The 16,538-nt window shown below is 40.2% G+C and overlaps 1 protein-coding gene across 2 annotated transcripts in view; it reads left to right on the top strand.

The window, feature by feature from the left end:
- The window catches only part of cttnbp2 (cortactin binding protein 2), a 114,898-nt gene that overhangs the window by 96,772 nt on the left and 1,588 nt on the right, over positions 1 to 16,538 (top strand). The window contains exons 10-23 of one of the 2 annotated variants that reach the window (XM_028448957.1): positions 81 to 386; positions 514 to 597; positions 4,219 to 4,314; positions 5,523 to 5,602; positions 7,738 to 7,824; positions 10,303 to 10,402; positions 10,855 to 11,022; positions 11,290 to 11,462; positions 11,549 to 11,727; positions 11,898 to 12,130; positions 13,851 to 14,033; positions 15,189 to 15,240; positions 15,325 to 15,421; positions 15,648 to 15,746. In XM_028448957.1, the coding sequence (XP_028304758.1) occupies positions 81 to 386; positions 514 to 597; positions 4,219 to 4,314; positions 5,523 to 5,602; positions 7,738 to 7,824; positions 10,303 to 10,402; positions 10,855 to 11,022; positions 11,290 to 11,462; positions 11,549 to 11,727; positions 11,898 to 12,130; positions 13,851 to 14,033; positions 15,189 to 15,240; positions 15,325 to 15,421; positions 15,648 to 15,746 (1,937 nt within the window). The remainder of the gene's footprint in view (positions 1 to 80; positions 387 to 513; positions 598 to 4,218; positions 4,315 to 5,522; positions 5,603 to 7,737; positions 7,825 to 10,302; positions 10,403 to 10,854; positions 11,023 to 11,289; positions 11,463 to 11,548; positions 11,728 to 11,897; positions 12,131 to 13,850; positions 14,034 to 15,188; positions 15,241 to 15,324; positions 15,422 to 15,647; positions 15,747 to 16,538) is intronic. The other variant, XM_028448958.1, reaches the window with a different exon arrangement.

The following is a 16,538-nucleotide window of genomic DNA, read 5'->3' as shown; positions in this document are numbered from 1 at the left end:
TCCTCCTGTTTTACAGTGACTCCTGTCTGTCTGTTTCTAAACTCCGCCTCCTCCGTGTGCTTCTTCCTCATCTGATCCAGGTACGTACCTGGTGGCGGTGCGGCTCCAGTTCTCAGGGGGAGGATTGGGCCTCATGTGTCCCGTGGACTCCCTGGAGGAAGAGGCTAACAAAGGATTCTCCGGCAACTCGTTGGTTCTGGGCCGAGTGTCGGTCCACCGGGCCATGCAGTGGACGGAGCTGAGCGCTGCCATCGGCCACGTCTTCACCTCTTACCTGGGGATCCTCTGTGGGGGATCTCAACTGGTCCGAGAGGAGAAGCCGCAGCAGCAGCAGCAGCGCCCCCCACTGGGCCTCAGCCCTAACAGCATCACCTCCATCTGTATCGGTGCGTAAAGCAGTGTTTCTATAGGTTAGGTAAAGTAATCTGGCAAGAGCCAGATTGATGTGTAGCCCATCCCTCTAACTTGAGTTCTCCAAATTGATCTGGGTTTGTATCTGGATAATCCTTTCAGAACCAGGGAGGGACATGAACAGAATGCTTGAAGCTGATTGGGCGAAGATCCTGTCCACTATGATTTGTTTTAGTCAATCACACGGTAACAAATGATGATGTCTGTCTCAGACGCTACTACAATAACAACAAGGCTCCGCTGGTGAAAACTTTATTTTTGGGATAGTAATGCTGCGGCCATTATGTCGTTGAGTGACTTTTGTCGTTTTTGCAACATGAGTATGTGAGTTAAGGGCACGTTAACCATCCTCCTGCACCGACGTCTTTCTATTTTGATTCGGAGCTATGCTAATAGCAGTAGCCCTGCTAGTTCCTCTCCCCGCAACTGCACATGTGCCAGTTTTGCTTCAGTACTTCTGCCTTCGTCGCATCCCGCCCTAAACCACAACACTGCCTCATGATTGGTTCTAACCGGTTCAGTTCGGATTTGAAAGGCAAAGGCGGGAACAGCACCAGGAGAATCCATCTGGCAGGCAAGGTTAATAGTAAGGCATGAAAATAGAAAAGTTTGGGAATTTTTTTCTGAAATAAAGCAAAAAAATAGAAAAATGTAGGACATTTCTTTTTAAATAAGGCTATCATAAAGCATAATAATGGAAACATTTGGGAACTTTTTTCTGAGATAAGGCATAAAAATGTTTTTTGAGGTTATTTTTTTCAGGCACAGTAATTGTAATTATTTAAAATTGAGTAATTGAAAACGTTTATTGTAATTGATTTTTAGTGGAAAAATGATAATTGTAATTTTAATTGTAATTTGTAAAAATGCTGGTCACCGTAATCATAATTGAGTTGTAATTGAACATGGATAATTGGAGGCTTAATTGAAAAATGTAATTGAACTCAACCCTGGCTACAGGCAAAATCTAACAAGCCATTTTAGCCCCGCCCACCAAACAACAGCACATATTATTCACTAATAATTAATTATTGATATTAAGAATTACACACAGAGGGAAAAGCTTGCTGATAGTGGGCAAAATAAATCTAACATGAGATCAATAAACTATGTTGCTTGCTTTACATTATTACAATATTATTACATAATGCCGGAATAATGATCTTCTCTGTTTGAGCTTCACACATGATGCATGTTTGCTTTCTTTAATTTATGAATAATTAATCTGATGTATAAGTGGCTACCACGTTTGTGTTTCTGTGTTGATGAGATGTTGCTGGCGTGCCTCATTAATAAGGCATCAGGTTACATACGTGTGTCTTTGTGTGCACGTGTGTGTATTTTGTGCTTAGATATGTTAAAAGCACTGGCTTGTCTTTCTTCTAGTTCTAGCCATTGCTCATACTGTTATCGTCTTTTACTGTATGTTAAGCAAATGAAATATGAGAGCTTGTGTGTTTTTAAAAATGATGAGGAGAGACATCTGCAGCTGCACGGGGGACGTGGGGGGCGGATACATAATGGATGAGGTGGGGGGGAGGGAAGAGAGTGATGGAGAGGAAGATGCCAATTTAGGTGAAAATGTCCTTGTTCTCAGTGGAAGTGGGATCAGATTACAGACACACAGACTCTTTGGTGTCAGGGTTTAGTTTGTATGAGTGTGAGTGAGCGTCTCCTATAACTCAGTGTTTCATGCTTTAGTGAATGTAAAAACACTTTTTGGATTTTGGCTTTTCATGATGATTAAACTCACCATATTATGACCTGTATCAGGTCTTATACAGAAACGGGTATTTACAGAAATACTTGCTGATGCAGTGTAACTATCATGTGTCTTGTTTCTGTGCTAAGTTTTGTGAACGAGCTGTGACAGAGACACTGCTATCAGCCACCTACAGAGGTGTGCACACTCAGATACCACTTGGATTCTGGAGTGATTAAAGCCAACCTGAAACACTCGTTAAGCCTCCTTAAAGAATGTACACTGAAGTTGCTTCATCATAAAGCTTTGATTTAAAGGGGCATTATAATGAAACATTGACTTTATAATGGTTTTTCTACAGTGCTATACATCTCTTTCGCCTCATTCAGAGGGCCAAAGTTGAAAAATTTCTGTTTCCTCCCTCCCTTGCTGTTCCACATTTTGTAAAAAGTCAGCTCCAAATGTCACATTGTGACGTCACATCGCAGAAACTCCTCCTACTGACAATCCTGGCTCCTCCTACCCTATAAAAAAGTGCGAATGTGAGCTCCTCCCTCTCAAACTACTTCACAGGTAAAACAAACACCGCGTTTTAATAAACAATATACATTATACTTTATTGTCATATATGTAAAGCTACATACATAAAATGTGTTCTTGCATTTAACCCCTCTCTGAGGAGCAGTGGGAAGCCACACTGTAGCACCCAGGGAGCATTAAGGGTTAATATAAGGGACTGATCAACATCCCACAGTGATGGACCAAGGAGATTAGAATCAGTGAGCCTACGATTACACCCTGCTCCCTTAACCACTAGTCCCTTTATCCACAGATAATATATTTACGTTCAGTATATAGATAATCCAGTGTGTAGATAATTCAAAGCACAGCGTGAGCGCTCACAATCAGTTCTATTTTTAGTAGCTGTTAGATTGCCTTTGACATGATCTGACGTGTTAGTGGCACAATCCGACGCAGCGGTTGGACAAAACAAATGATTATCAAGTTAAATGGACTATTCCTGTGGTTAGAAGAGGAGAGGATGACAAGACAGTGATGTAAGGCAAGGCAAAGAAAATGTATATATAGCGCATTTCATACACAAGGCAGCGCGATGTGCTTTACATGATCAATAAGTGCAACAGAAAACATTCAACAGCTTAAAATCAATAAGAACATTTAAAATCATCAGTAAAATCAGTTAAAATCATCAACAAACACATTACATCAACAACATGACCATAAATCTCCCTCTCGCTCATACACAGTAGAGAAAAAGAATGCCTTTAACTTTGATTTAAAAATGCTCACATTTGCTGCTGATGTGATAAACACACACCATCGAGCAGCGTTTGACGGACTCACAATCACAATGGCCTCTTAAATAGCCATGTGTTTTACTGTAATGTGCAGTTTTTTGGATGAAAACAGTAACAAGAGTGTGTGGATAACAAAAGACAATCGCTATGGGTCACCCTCTCCAAAAAGGAGGCATGAAGTATGTGTCTACAGACACGCCCACTCATACAAATGCATGAAGGCCCCAAAACAGCCTGTTTTTAGAAGCGTCATGAAAGTGACTTTTCAGAGGGCTAAAACTCAAGAAAACAGGGGAGTTTGGGAAAACAAACCTCAAATACTTTGTTGTTGGGGTGAAAAATAGAATAACGCTGGACCTTTAAAATGATAGAAAACAAAATCTCAGCAGTTTTTTCAAACAAATGAAAATAAACACAGAACAAATTTGAATGCAAACCAAACTAAAGCAGATGGTGAGATGAGTTGATGATAAATGACTGGCCTGCATTGGTTGTGGATGTTTTACTGCAGGGGTGTTCAAGACTGGTCCTGGAGAGCTCCTGTCTTGTTATACATGTAACCCCACTCCACCACAGCTGATCGTAAAGTGTAGCTGGTTTTTAGCTTTGTGATGACATCATCATTAGATTCAGGAGATATCTGAGCTCTCCAGGACTGGCCTCCTGTATCTACTAATGTAATGTGTATTGGTTTTATTTGGATGTAAGGCAGTCTATAATATTGTATTGATTGCAGGTTCTTCCTGCTGCTGTGTAACACTGCCTTCCCTTTGCTTTCTGTTGCAGGAGATACTGAGTGTGTGTCAGGCCAGGAGCCACCTCTGTCCCCCTGGGACCTGCTGAGAAAGCCTTTTGGCCAGGGCATCAGCGTCAGGCTTAAAGGTAAACACCTGGAAACTTCCAGCCTTTGTCCTCCTCATATTTCCTGCCAATCAGAATCACTGTCTCCAATACCGAGGCGTTGTGTGTGTTAGGATGCTTTCACGGCGTGTAAGGCTATATTTGTGGTTATTGGTGTTGAGGATGATATTTTTCTTCAGTTGGGTTTGTGAGTATGGCTGAATCACTCTATCATTCTAAAGCAGTGGTTCTCTAACCTTTGAATCCAAGTGCCACCTTTTTCCGACTAAGACATTTTGCTCAGAAATCTATGAAACTACAACTATTGAGCAATGATGCATGAACGAGTTATAACACATTTGATGTAATTGTGTAAATAACTAGAATGAAATGGTATTATTTCTATATTTTTTTTGTTTCCTGCCATTTCCCTTCTGATGTGAGACCAAGACTGATCCTTGTATTTTCTAATCAAGAAAATTTCAATCATTTTGTGTGTTTTTTGTGTCATTTTGTGTATTTTGTTGTTGTCTTTGTTCTTTTTATTATTCTGTCTATTCTTCTTTTATTTTGTGTGTTTTAGTTGTTGTTTTTGTGTGTTGTTGGTATTATTTAAATTAGTGTGTGTGTGTGTGTGTGTGTGTGTGTGCGTGTGCGCGTGTGCGTGCGTGCGTGGGTGGGTGCGTGTGTGCGTGTGTGTGTTTTTTTGGTGTCCTTTGATTTTTTCTTATGTCGTTTTGTATGTTTCTCTGTTAATTTTGTGTATTTTGTTGTTGTTTATCTATTCTTTTTTTTATTCAGAATATTTTTCTCCTACTTTGTGTGTTTTTGTTGTTGTTTTGTGAGTTGCTGGCCATATTTTGTGTGATTATCATTTTAAAACTTAAAATAAACATTGTAAAACCTCATATTTTTTATGCTTTCATTTGTAATTTTTAACACTCTCACTCTCAAGTACCCCCTGTAGGGCCGTTATGTACTCCCAATTAAGAAACACTGTTCTAAGGTATACTGTAAGTAAATGTGGACTTTTTTTGTTGTAATAGCGCCACGTTTGCACTAGTAAGGTACAGTAATTTTCCATGTTTTTTAACAGACCCCCGGTCCACCTACATGTCTTTTATTAATTTTTTGGAGAGTTTGCAGCCCGAGATCAGCTGCTGATGGATGTGTTGGCCTTTAAACCTGCACCACGTACAGCCTCTGTGGCACATCATTGGGTTGATTGACAAATGTTCATGTGTTGACAGGTCTCTCCGAGTCCTGCCTCGATGAATTGGCTCTGCAGACCCTGTTACCTTTGCCGCTGCTGCAGAACTGTGTCCGCCTGGTGAGCCAACACGCACACACACACACACACACACACACACACACAGAAAGAAAGAGAGCAGCGAGGGATGGAGGCGTCACATGAGTCAGGCGTTATTGAAGTCTGTTGGGAGAAAGAAAGGAAATAGGGCCGATCAGTAACACCTGATTCACTGCCCCCTGGTGGCAGTGAACATGTCATTTAAAGGAAAGCTGTACGGAGAAGAGAGAACTGGAGGACACGAGCAAGGAAATTAAACTACGTTAAGGTTTCATTTATTCACACAACTGTTTTTCAGGAAATTTACTTTGATTCTACTCCGAGCAAAGCAAACGGATCAACATTTATACAACATTTTTGGTTCTATAATTTTAGTCATTGCATTCTTTCCTCTTTTTAGTAGTTTTCAAACATTATTGTGGGAAAAAAGCAACGAAAAGCAATTTTATTGAACAGTAGTAATGTAGTTCTCAGTATTTGTTCGGGGTTTGTCAGTATTTTACTGAAATTATTCATTACTTTTGGGTTATAGACGGAAAAATATTAGGCAAGCCTTTTTTTTATAGAACAGCAATAGTGCGTATATATTCAAAGCGTAAACTATTGGGTTAGCTTATATCCTGGTATAAATCCTAAGATTCTTTCATTCATCACAGCTGTAACCTTTGTCTTTGTGTATTTAGTAACGTAAATGGTTCAGGCTCAGAGTTGACCATTTAAGTAATGTAGATTATTATAGACTTATAGACTGCAGCGACTTATGTGTGGCTTTCTTTGCCAGCAGTGCCTAAAAATGTGAATTGCTCGTTTTTAACAGTAAATAGAAAAGCGATAAGGTTTAATTTATTAAATATCAGAGCCAGATTGTAATACCTGACCCCGTCGACACAGTGTCCACCATGTGACATAAAGCTGACAGACAGATAGTGGCACAGCAGCCTGATTACAGTAAACAATGACAATAATGAAGTTGTAAGTGGACAGATATGCAGACATGGAGCAGACACAATCAGACTGGCTGACTGTTTAATCAGGAGTTAAAAATAAGAGGCATGCTATTAGCTAAAGAAGATGCTAATCACTATTACATTGAGCCAATTCTAAGCAGCCAGGCATGTGACTTGTAGCTGGAGCAGCTCAACTGTGGATTTTTCCAAGAAACGTCTTCATTTTCTTGGATGTAACTCACATTCCATAAAATACAGTAAACATCACTTCAAAATTTTTTACCAATAAATGATCAATAAACTTGCAAGATGTGTTGAAAAATCTATTTTGCTAATGCTAATGATAACTATAAACAAGTCTCTGATTAGAAAAAAGGGTTTAATTTTGACCATGTGACTGAGTGTGGAATGTTGTTTACTCTGTGTGCGACTAATAGAGTCTGGATACACACAACTGGGAAAGATGGAAAGAGAACACCATGTTTGCTTGTTTTCATCCTTCTAGTTGATATCAGGGTTGCGGTCAATTACATTTTTAAATTACAATTGCTTCTTTAATTATCCATGTTCATTTATGGCTCAGTTACGATTACGTGGACTGGAATTTTGTCCAATTACAATTAAAATTGCTATTTTCCCCCCTGAGTGTCAATTACGTTTTCAATTAATAAAGTTTGAATTACAATAATCACAATCCATGAAAATATAGGTATTCATATTTTTGGTGTGGGCGTCTGAACCTTTTTTCTGTCACTGTACCCCTCGATAAAAAATAGTTTTTAAATGATAAATGATCATCAAGAGAACTGACAGGAAAACCTGATATGGAACATATTTTAATAAGATTAACTACGTATGTGTCAGCAATAGAACTGTAACACGGTTCCACAGGTTTGCATTTAATGAAAGTATAATTGACAGTTTTTGTAGAACTTCCATGCCAATTACTAATACAAACTCAATTACCTGAACTGAATTACAATTCAATTATGAATACAACAGCAACATATTTTTGTAAATTATGATTTCAATTATGATTATGTCATAATTGTAATTAATTACCATTTACACGATTACAATTAGAATTGACCCCAACCCTGGTTGATCTGTTCCATGACCAATGCAGCCATTAGGACACTAACTACTGCTACCGATGCACAGTCAAAGCTAAACACAATCTCATTTATTCCCGTCCTGTCCTGCGTGTAGGTGGAGCAGTACAGAAACCTGATCTTTCACGGACTGGAAGGCAGCTGTCAGGAGCACATCGCCACTCTGGTTTCCCACTGCTTAAAGGTACGTCACATATTAACGCTGAGGAGCCAACCATCATTTAATGTCCGTATCTGTGCATTCAGAGCTCTGTCAAAAGTCGCAGAAAGCGTGAATAAGGGAATCACTGCATGGCATACCATAGAGCCGTGGTTCTCAATTTATTTTGGCTCTAGTACCCCCTTTTTCTTATTCCTGAATCCAAGTACCCGCACCCCCTTTGTTTGACTACAACATTTTGCTTGTAAAACTGTTTAAAAACAACTATAGATCATAATAATGGAATGAACGAATGATAACACACATTTTAAAGAATCTAATTTTGTAAATAAGTGGAAAGAAACAGTATTTAATGCAGTGGTTCCCAACCTTTATTTGATCGTGACCCCATTTTGATATCAAGAATTTCTGGCGACCTCAAAGACATTTTTTTTTTCTAGAATTTGTTTTTGATCATGTTTGAGATCAGATATTTATTTATTTTTACTGCATTTTATGTTAACTAGATTTATATTTCACAAAGTGAAAGTATAGAAATGCATACAGTTCTTTTGGATTGTTTTAAATCTATTTACATTCTTCCAAAATTTCAGCGACCCCCACATGGGGTCTCAACCACTGATTTAGTGGCTCCTGAATAGATTTATTTCTATAGATGTTATCATTTCCGGTCCTCTCAGACTGACACTTTATTTGTTAATTTTTCACTCTCTCAAGTACCCCCTGTAGTACAATCGCGTACCCCTAGGGGTACACATACCTTCATTTGAGAAACACTGCCATAGAGAACGATGGAGAATTGGAGAGTTTCCAAAGTTTAAGAAAAAAATATAATTTGCACAAACGTAAATTCTACAGAAACCTACAAGTAAGATAGATAGAAATAGGCTTTTTTTCAGACTCATTGTCCATACCATATCTATCTATCTATCTATCTATCTATCTATCTATCTATAAGATTACTACAGGAAGGAAATCAAAGTAGATCCCACCAAGGAAGTGAATGGTGTGATTCCTCTAATAATACAATTGCATAAAGGAATTAAGATTAATATCATATCTACATTATATCAAACAGACAAACACTAGTTTTAAATAAGCATTTAACTCGATGTATAAAGGGAAAATGGGAGTCAGAATTTAATAATATCAGATGATGATTGGCAAGACATATGGAAATGACATAAAACATCCACCAACTCACAGACATGGAGGGAATTCTCTTTGAAGTATTTGGTCCGTTTTTTTTTTTTACACTCAAGGTCAAGAGTAAATATCTCAATAAGAGTCTACCATGCTGGAGAGAATGTGGGGTTCAAGAACCAGATTATTCACATATTTTCTGAAAATGTCAACAACAACAAAAAAATCTGGAAAACTGCACTGTAACATGAAAAAAATTCTAATATACAGTATGATATTCCACTGAGCTTCATGACACCTTATCTGAGGAATTTTAATTATCCTCATGGACATCAGAATAAGGGACAGGTATTTGGTAAAAATCTTTTTTGATAGCGGCAAGGAAATCTATCACGATGTAGAGGAAATCTACATCATGTAAGAACTGATACATCACTTGAGACTACAAGAAGCACAAATTAAGATTAAATGGGAGAAGTAGATGCTATTCAAGGCTAAACACAGTGACAACGACTGAAGGAAGAAACTGGAAAGGATTTGTGTGAAAACTGACAGAATGCTGGAACTGAGTGAGACAAGCTCTCAAACAGTGGATCTTTTTTTTTGTTATTTTTATTTGTTTGTGTAATAGTGTTCCAAATATACCCAATAAAAATGTAAGTTATCAAAACTCCATCAGTCAGGTTCACTGCAATGATGCAACGCCACAGAAATAGGATGCAACACAGCAGCGTCCTCATTCCTGTAAAGCCGTTAGCTTTTAGCTGTTAGCTGGGGTTGAGTCACTGCAGTGTGGTGGTGGTGTTTCCATGGCAAAGGAAACCAGAAATCAGATCAGGGAGAGAACATCCCACCAAATGAAGGCGGGTGTTTCTCTGCTTGGCTACACCGACCACAGTCTCACATAATGAAGGATGATACTTAGCATTTTGCACATTTATCCTGAACATAATCAGATCCATCACCCTGAGCTCTCTCTACATATGATTAATCAGTCCCTGCTCGACTGCAGCTCTACATGTTCCATTAACGTCCATTCTGTACACTAAACATTGTACATAACAGAGCATCACTATAGATCTTTGACTTCTAGTTGGATGTGGTTTCCATATCTGTGACATTAGTCTAATTGGATCAAATGTTAATGTGCATGTTTACCACTCCACAACATGAATAACAAAGAAGCGTCTCCTCCATTGGGACTGAGTCGTCTTCTGCCTTCTGATGCTCCTCTTGCTCTATTTCTGTCCATGCATAGTAGTACAGTTTCTGTTTCCATGACAACGGGACCCCATCTTACCTCTTTCTCTCCCCCTCCTCCTCCTCTTCCTCCTCACCCTTTTCTCTTCCCTCTACCAGTCCAAGCAGGAGGCAGGGGGGCTCGGCTGTGACGTGGTGAGGGTGGAGGTGGAGGAGAGTCTAACCAAAGAGCAGCTGCTGGAGATCTTCATCACATGTGGTGAGAAGAAAACTCATCAGGGCAGCTGGATGACACATCTAGCAATCTGTGTATCTGCTTGTGTTTGTCTGTCTGACATCATCTATTTATCTGTACTGGGGGTCACCAACACGGTGCCCGCGGGCCCCAGATAGCCCGCATGGACCAGGTGAGGGGCCCCATGGCCTGTTCTAACAGCAGCTCTAGTCACCATTGAGCTCCATCTAAAATCTGATTAAATTTTTTTGTTTAATCTATGAGTATCATATTTATTGTATTGAAATTAATTTGAGTTTGAACTGCTGCATCTAGTCTAATAGTAGAACAACAACAACAATGGAGGGTAAAGAGAGTCAGCATGAAGGGAAAAAACGTTTTATTAGTGGGAGATATCGTCTCACACCTACTATAGATGTATATATTGCTTTAATCCTTTAAATATGACTCAACCCTTTCTTTCTCTTTCTCTCTAGGTTTCCTGGTGCCTGTGCTCGGTGCTGGGCGGGAGGTGATGGTGACCCGCTGTGTGGTGGTTCTACTGGAAGGACTGGAGAAGGCTTCGTCTCTAAGCGGCCTGCTGGGTGACCTGTGCCACAGCTTGGACAACAGAGGCTGTACCTCGCCACTGGTTCTGAATACTGGTACGACCACAGAGGAGCTTGACACAATGTTTTTAATTTGATACGTGAGGACCTCAGAAAACATGGAAAACTTGGCACAACAATGTTTTGTTGAGTTTCACTCAAGAGTCTTTGCTCCTCCTGGTGGTAAATTGGTGAACTACACAGTCTTTGTTTGGAACTCTTGCAGATTTCCTGCGTTATAGGCTCACATTACACAGGACTATCATTAGACAACAGTTTACTTTCTATCCCTGGGCTTTTTAAAACTCTCTCACTCTTTTTCAGGCCCGCACTATTTCTCTGAAGGAAACTTCCTCATCGCCACCTTGTCCAAGCCCCGCCTCCAGGGCTCAGAGCTCCGCCTCCAGCAGCACTTCCGCTGGGTGACACTTCGCTGGGACCAGGAGCCGCTGCACGGTCTGCTGGGACGGCACCTCCGCAGGAAGCTGCTTCATAAGGTGGGTAGAAGAAGTGTAGTACATCAGAAAAGCTGTTGGTTTTCCTCAGTCCAACGTATAAACTGTTAGATGTAATGTTTTTTCAGAGAGGAACAGGTGACTGGTCACCTGATGACGTGACGGAGCGCTCCATGCTTTGGGTCGGTCACGTGTGGCAACAGCTGAATGCCTGTTTGTCACGGCTAGGGACCCACGAGGCTCTGCTGGGCCCACAGCTCTTCCTGTCCTGCCCAGTGATTCCCAACAACTGTCAGACCACTGTCAGGTGCGTGCGTGCGTGCGTGTGTGTGTGTGCGCGCGCGCGCTAATGTACATGCACTTGTATATGGGCTTACGTACGTGTGTGTATGTAAGGGCCAACGTGTGGATGAGGTGTAACTTAAATAAATCAAGATGGTGAATCACGGTCTGACCCTGGAGCTGGTTTTGTCATAGGTGGCTCGCCCGACTCTGGAACGCCGTTCTCGTCCCTCGTGTAGAAGAAGCCATCATCTCCAGGGTAACAGCCAAGCGCTCCTCCTCCTCCTCCACCATGTCTCCGTCCTGCCCCCGAGCAGAGTCACCCTGCAGCCGTAAGCTGAGTGCTGGACAGCAGGCGGTGGTGAAAGCCGCCCTCAGCATTCTGCTGAACAAGGCTGTGCTCCCAGGATGTCCACTGCCTCGACACGGTGAGCACGGAGCAGTGAGAGATGCAGATTCATGATAGAAATGTGTGTTACGACAACTAACTATAGATAGCAATGGTAGCTTCCTGCTCTTGCTCTGAGTCTACACAGTGGAATACTTTTGTTTCATATTTCTTACAAATATATTTTTCTTAAAGAATAATTAAACCCACTTTTTTTCTGCTGAATACATACAGTATGTATTTGGGTATTAAGTTGTGCACTTGGTTGATCCTAGTTCAACTTTTAACATTTTAGTAAAAGTATTTTAATTTTATGTATTTAGTTGTAAAATGTCAGGGTCACTGGCCTCTATGGGATAGTACAATTTAATTTGAAATGTATTCTTTGGATTCCCCTGCGTCATCAACTTTTACTGTTGGCCCCGCCCCTCCGATAAAAGCTGAGAGGAGGTAGGAGGCTTTTCTCCAATCACAGCCCTCAGTGAGCATTGATTGACAGCCTCAATGAGGTATATGTACAGACACATAGTGTGTGTATTCCCGTCTGTCTCTGCCTGTGTGCGAACGTGGATGTGGTTTGTGTGTGTGTGAGTGAGGCCGTGGTGTGGCGTGTCTTCCTGCGGTAGCAGTAACGCCCATAATCAAGGCATTTTTTTTATTTTCCCTCCTAGTGGCAGCTCAGCAGAAAGTAGGGGTTTAGTTACTAAATGCAACCCATTTTTAATGAACTTGAGGTGATTAAGTTCACACAAGCAAAACGGATGTGAAAATATCACTGTTTGTTTTATTCCTGAAGTTTTTTCAGTTAGTTTTCTAAAGCCATGATTGGTATATACAGTAGCTGTATTGGCTGCATTCCAATAATTTAACAATTTTCCAAGAAAAATCCACTTAAATGCCAGACCATCACAGAGGCTCTGTTGGCTGATAAGGGTGCCCTTCAAATGACTCGGCCAATCAGAACGGGCAGGTAGGCGGGCTGCTATACTCTGTTCGGTTTAACAGAGTTTTCCGTGTATTTTCGTGTATTCTGATGAGTTTCAACGCCTGAATAAACCTATTATGGTGATTTGATAACTTTATGCCATTTATTATTTCCTACTATTAAAAACTGGCTGAGATATCTTACATTTTAAACATAATTGTACTTTTTATTCGCTCTTCCAACCATAAATGCATACGTGCAGAAACTTCCATTTATTAACAGTATTTGCTTTTTATTTAAACAATCAGCAATCTTATTTTAGACCCAGAAAATAAAAATAAATATTCAACAGATGTATGACTTCTGCTGTCACTCACTCCCTCCACTCGGACGCATCCGTCCTGTTATTAAAGTTGTGAGAGCTTTCACCTTTCCCATATTATCCAAAGCTGGTTTTTGAACATAAAATGTGATCACACGTGGCCCATAACAGTTTTAGATGAGTGCTTCCAACCCTGGGTATATGGATGAACTTCAGGGGCTACATTCAAACATTTATGAATGTGTGAATAAGACATTGTGGCGCAGCTTTTTAAAATGCATCAAAAAGTACATTTCATCATCTAAAATGGCTAAAACATCAGAAATACGTGAATAAACTGCAATAATTCTTGCTTACTGATGGTTGAAGTGAGCATGCTGCGTGGATGAGACACTAAATATAACGTTTACTTTGTCAGCAAATCAGCATTCATGGAAAATAAGAATTTATATCAGCCTATCTTGTATACTGGAGCATTGCAATTAAGTGTTGTTTCCCTTTCCAAATCCTCAGAGATGGACCGATACCTGCTGGAATTTCAGGGCGGCACATTCCCTCTGTCAGCCATCGGCTCTTATAAAGGAGGTGGAGCTAATGTAGGGGGGAGGAGAGGACGGGACGGTGGGAAGCTGAGACGATCCAACACCAGCCCTCGGAAGAAGGAGAACTGGAGCAGTGGGGGTTCCTTCAGAGAGGGTGAGAGCTCTTTGGGGTCCATCCATAAAGTCAGCAAAAAATAATGGTCCATTGTCCTATGAATCTGTGATAACCACATTTATTTATTCATCTGAATAATATAATATATTATTATTTGCATCAGAGTATATAGTAAAGATGTAATTCCTTGTTTTAATCAGAAATAAAATGGGTTAAAAGTGGAAAAGATGGTGAAATGGGATTTTAAAAAAAACCACAAATTTGTTAAAAGTTGTGAATTAGAGTGGCCAAAAACGGACAGAAAAAGTTGTAAAAATTGTTCTTTGTCAATATTGACTTAAAAGTGGCAGAAATGATTTTGGTGGGAGGGGTTGGGTTAATGTGATTTAAAAGGGATGAACAATTAGGTTAAAATGGCAATAATTGGCGTGACAAATCGTGAATGTGGTTAAATTGGCAAAAATAAGCATGAAATATGGTGAAAAGAGGTTAAAAGTGACAAAAATGGGTCAACATATGCGATATTAGGTGGGAAAAGTGGTGCAAAGGCTTTATAATATCTTGAAAGTGGAAAAAACTTTGGCATTGGAATTTGATGGAGAAAGTGGCAGAAATACAAAAAATGTCACAAAAACGCATTAAAAGGAGCAAAAATATTGCAAGAAAAAGTGATGAAAATAGGATGAAATATGGCAAGTCTGGTGTAGATGCAGAAAATGGGTAAAAATAAGCAAAAATGGGCTCTAATTGTTCAAAAAAAATATTCTTAGTTTCTTGAAGGCATTTGGCGACCCCCTTCCTGCGTTTTGTGACCCCAATGTTGAGAACCGCAGCCTTAATAGATGCTGGTGCTGGTAGAAAGGTGTCACTTTACATCTGTTATTAGGTAATTTGATACTTTATTAGTCCAACCGTGGAGAAATTCAGTGATAACGATAAAAATGTAAAAAAAATAAAAAAAAGCTTTAGAAACAATGATGAATAACCATCATCATCACACATTTATAATATTACACCATACCAAAGCTCACCAGGTGAATGTTTCCTAGACTTCCTGATTGCCCACATCTCAAACCAAAGGAGTTTTTACATTGAATGGACACAATGTCTCATGAACAAAGTGTGTGTGTGTGTGTGTGTGTGTGTGTGTGTGTGCGTGTGCGTGTGCGCGTGCGCGTGCGTGTGCGCGTGCAGGTTCTCTGTCCAGCACTGACGTCAGCTTCATCACTAATGGGAAACTCCAAAGGTCTGTAGACTGATCTTGCACTGACTGAAGACTTCTGAGATTGAGTCCCTGTGGTAGCGTGTGTGTGTTCCTGTGTTGGTTCAGGCCTGCAGGTCTGTCGCTGTTCTCCGACGATGAGACAGATTTGATCCGAGAGCTGCAGAAGTTGTGCACCAGCAAGTCAGAGCCGGACATCACTAAGGTGCGTGTATCCGTGCGTGTGTCAGAGCTGTCACAAAGCTCAGACTGACTTTGAACATATTATAGACTTTCCTCTCAGTAATATTAAACGTGGATTACATCAGATAATCAGAGCAGGTAGACACTGGACTTTGATAATCAGTGTGTTGATATCCTATGTATCGTGTAGTGATCTCTCCTACAGACTCATCAAAGCCTTTGTTTTTCTCTTCCTGCTGATCTCACAGGCCAAAGACCACCTGATCCTGTTCTCTGGTCCATCCACTGAGGAGCTGCTTCCTCAGGAGCCTCACGTAGACACTGCAGTGCATCAGAGAGCACCAGCAGTGAGTGTTGATTCTGTGTGCGTGTGTGTGAATATGTAGGATGAGTGTGCATGTGCACACAGTTGAGGGTACAAGCGTGAAACTGTGTGTGTAAGCTCACCTCACCCATACACGTGTATATGTGTAGCTGCAAGTGTGAAGGTGCGTTACTGCTGAAGCGACTCTAGCTACTATATTACATTTATAATCACTGTAAATTCATTAATTGATTGATTTCATTTTATTTCGAACATGAACACAACAGCAGTGCATCTACCACAAGGAAAAAAAGATAAAGAAATAAATCAAACAAAGCGAAGAGAGAACAAATGGTTACAAAACGTGACGTGACTTGCACGATTCCAGCGACTGTCTTGTGTCCTGGGTCGCTGGAAGTCGCCCAAAGTCGCTGTACACTTCTTCACCTTACTGGGGCAAAATGGACACGGCATACCCCTTGAATAAGCCTTTAAATTCTAAGTATATTCCTTCAGTGACTCCGTAAGTTGATCATTTAAACAGTAATTAGAAGTGGAGCTGTCTAAAACATCTAAAACACCTGTGTGGTCATGTGACAAAGATAAACACACTGCAAAACATATATATATATATATAATTCATATCATTAAATTAATGTAATATATATAGAACCACCTGTCTTTTAGAGCTGTACCTGGTGTGCAGACTTACTTTTGCTACTTTAATTATCAAAAAGAACAATTTTAACATCAATCATGCCCTAGTTTTTTTATATCAGTCCCTGTTGGATCTTCACTTAACCATTTTTTGTGTCATTTAGAGGAATTTTGTTGA

Source organism: Gouania willdenowi, chromosome 6, assembly GCF_900634775.1.
Source record: "Gouania willdenowi chromosome 6, fGouWil2.1, whole genome shotgun sequence".
In the NCBI taxonomy this organism is placed as follows: Eukaryota; Metazoa; Chordata; class Actinopteri; order Blenniiformes; family Gobiesocidae; genus Gouania; species Gouania willdenowi.
This window is presented reverse-complemented; position numbering and strand designations above follow the sequence as displayed.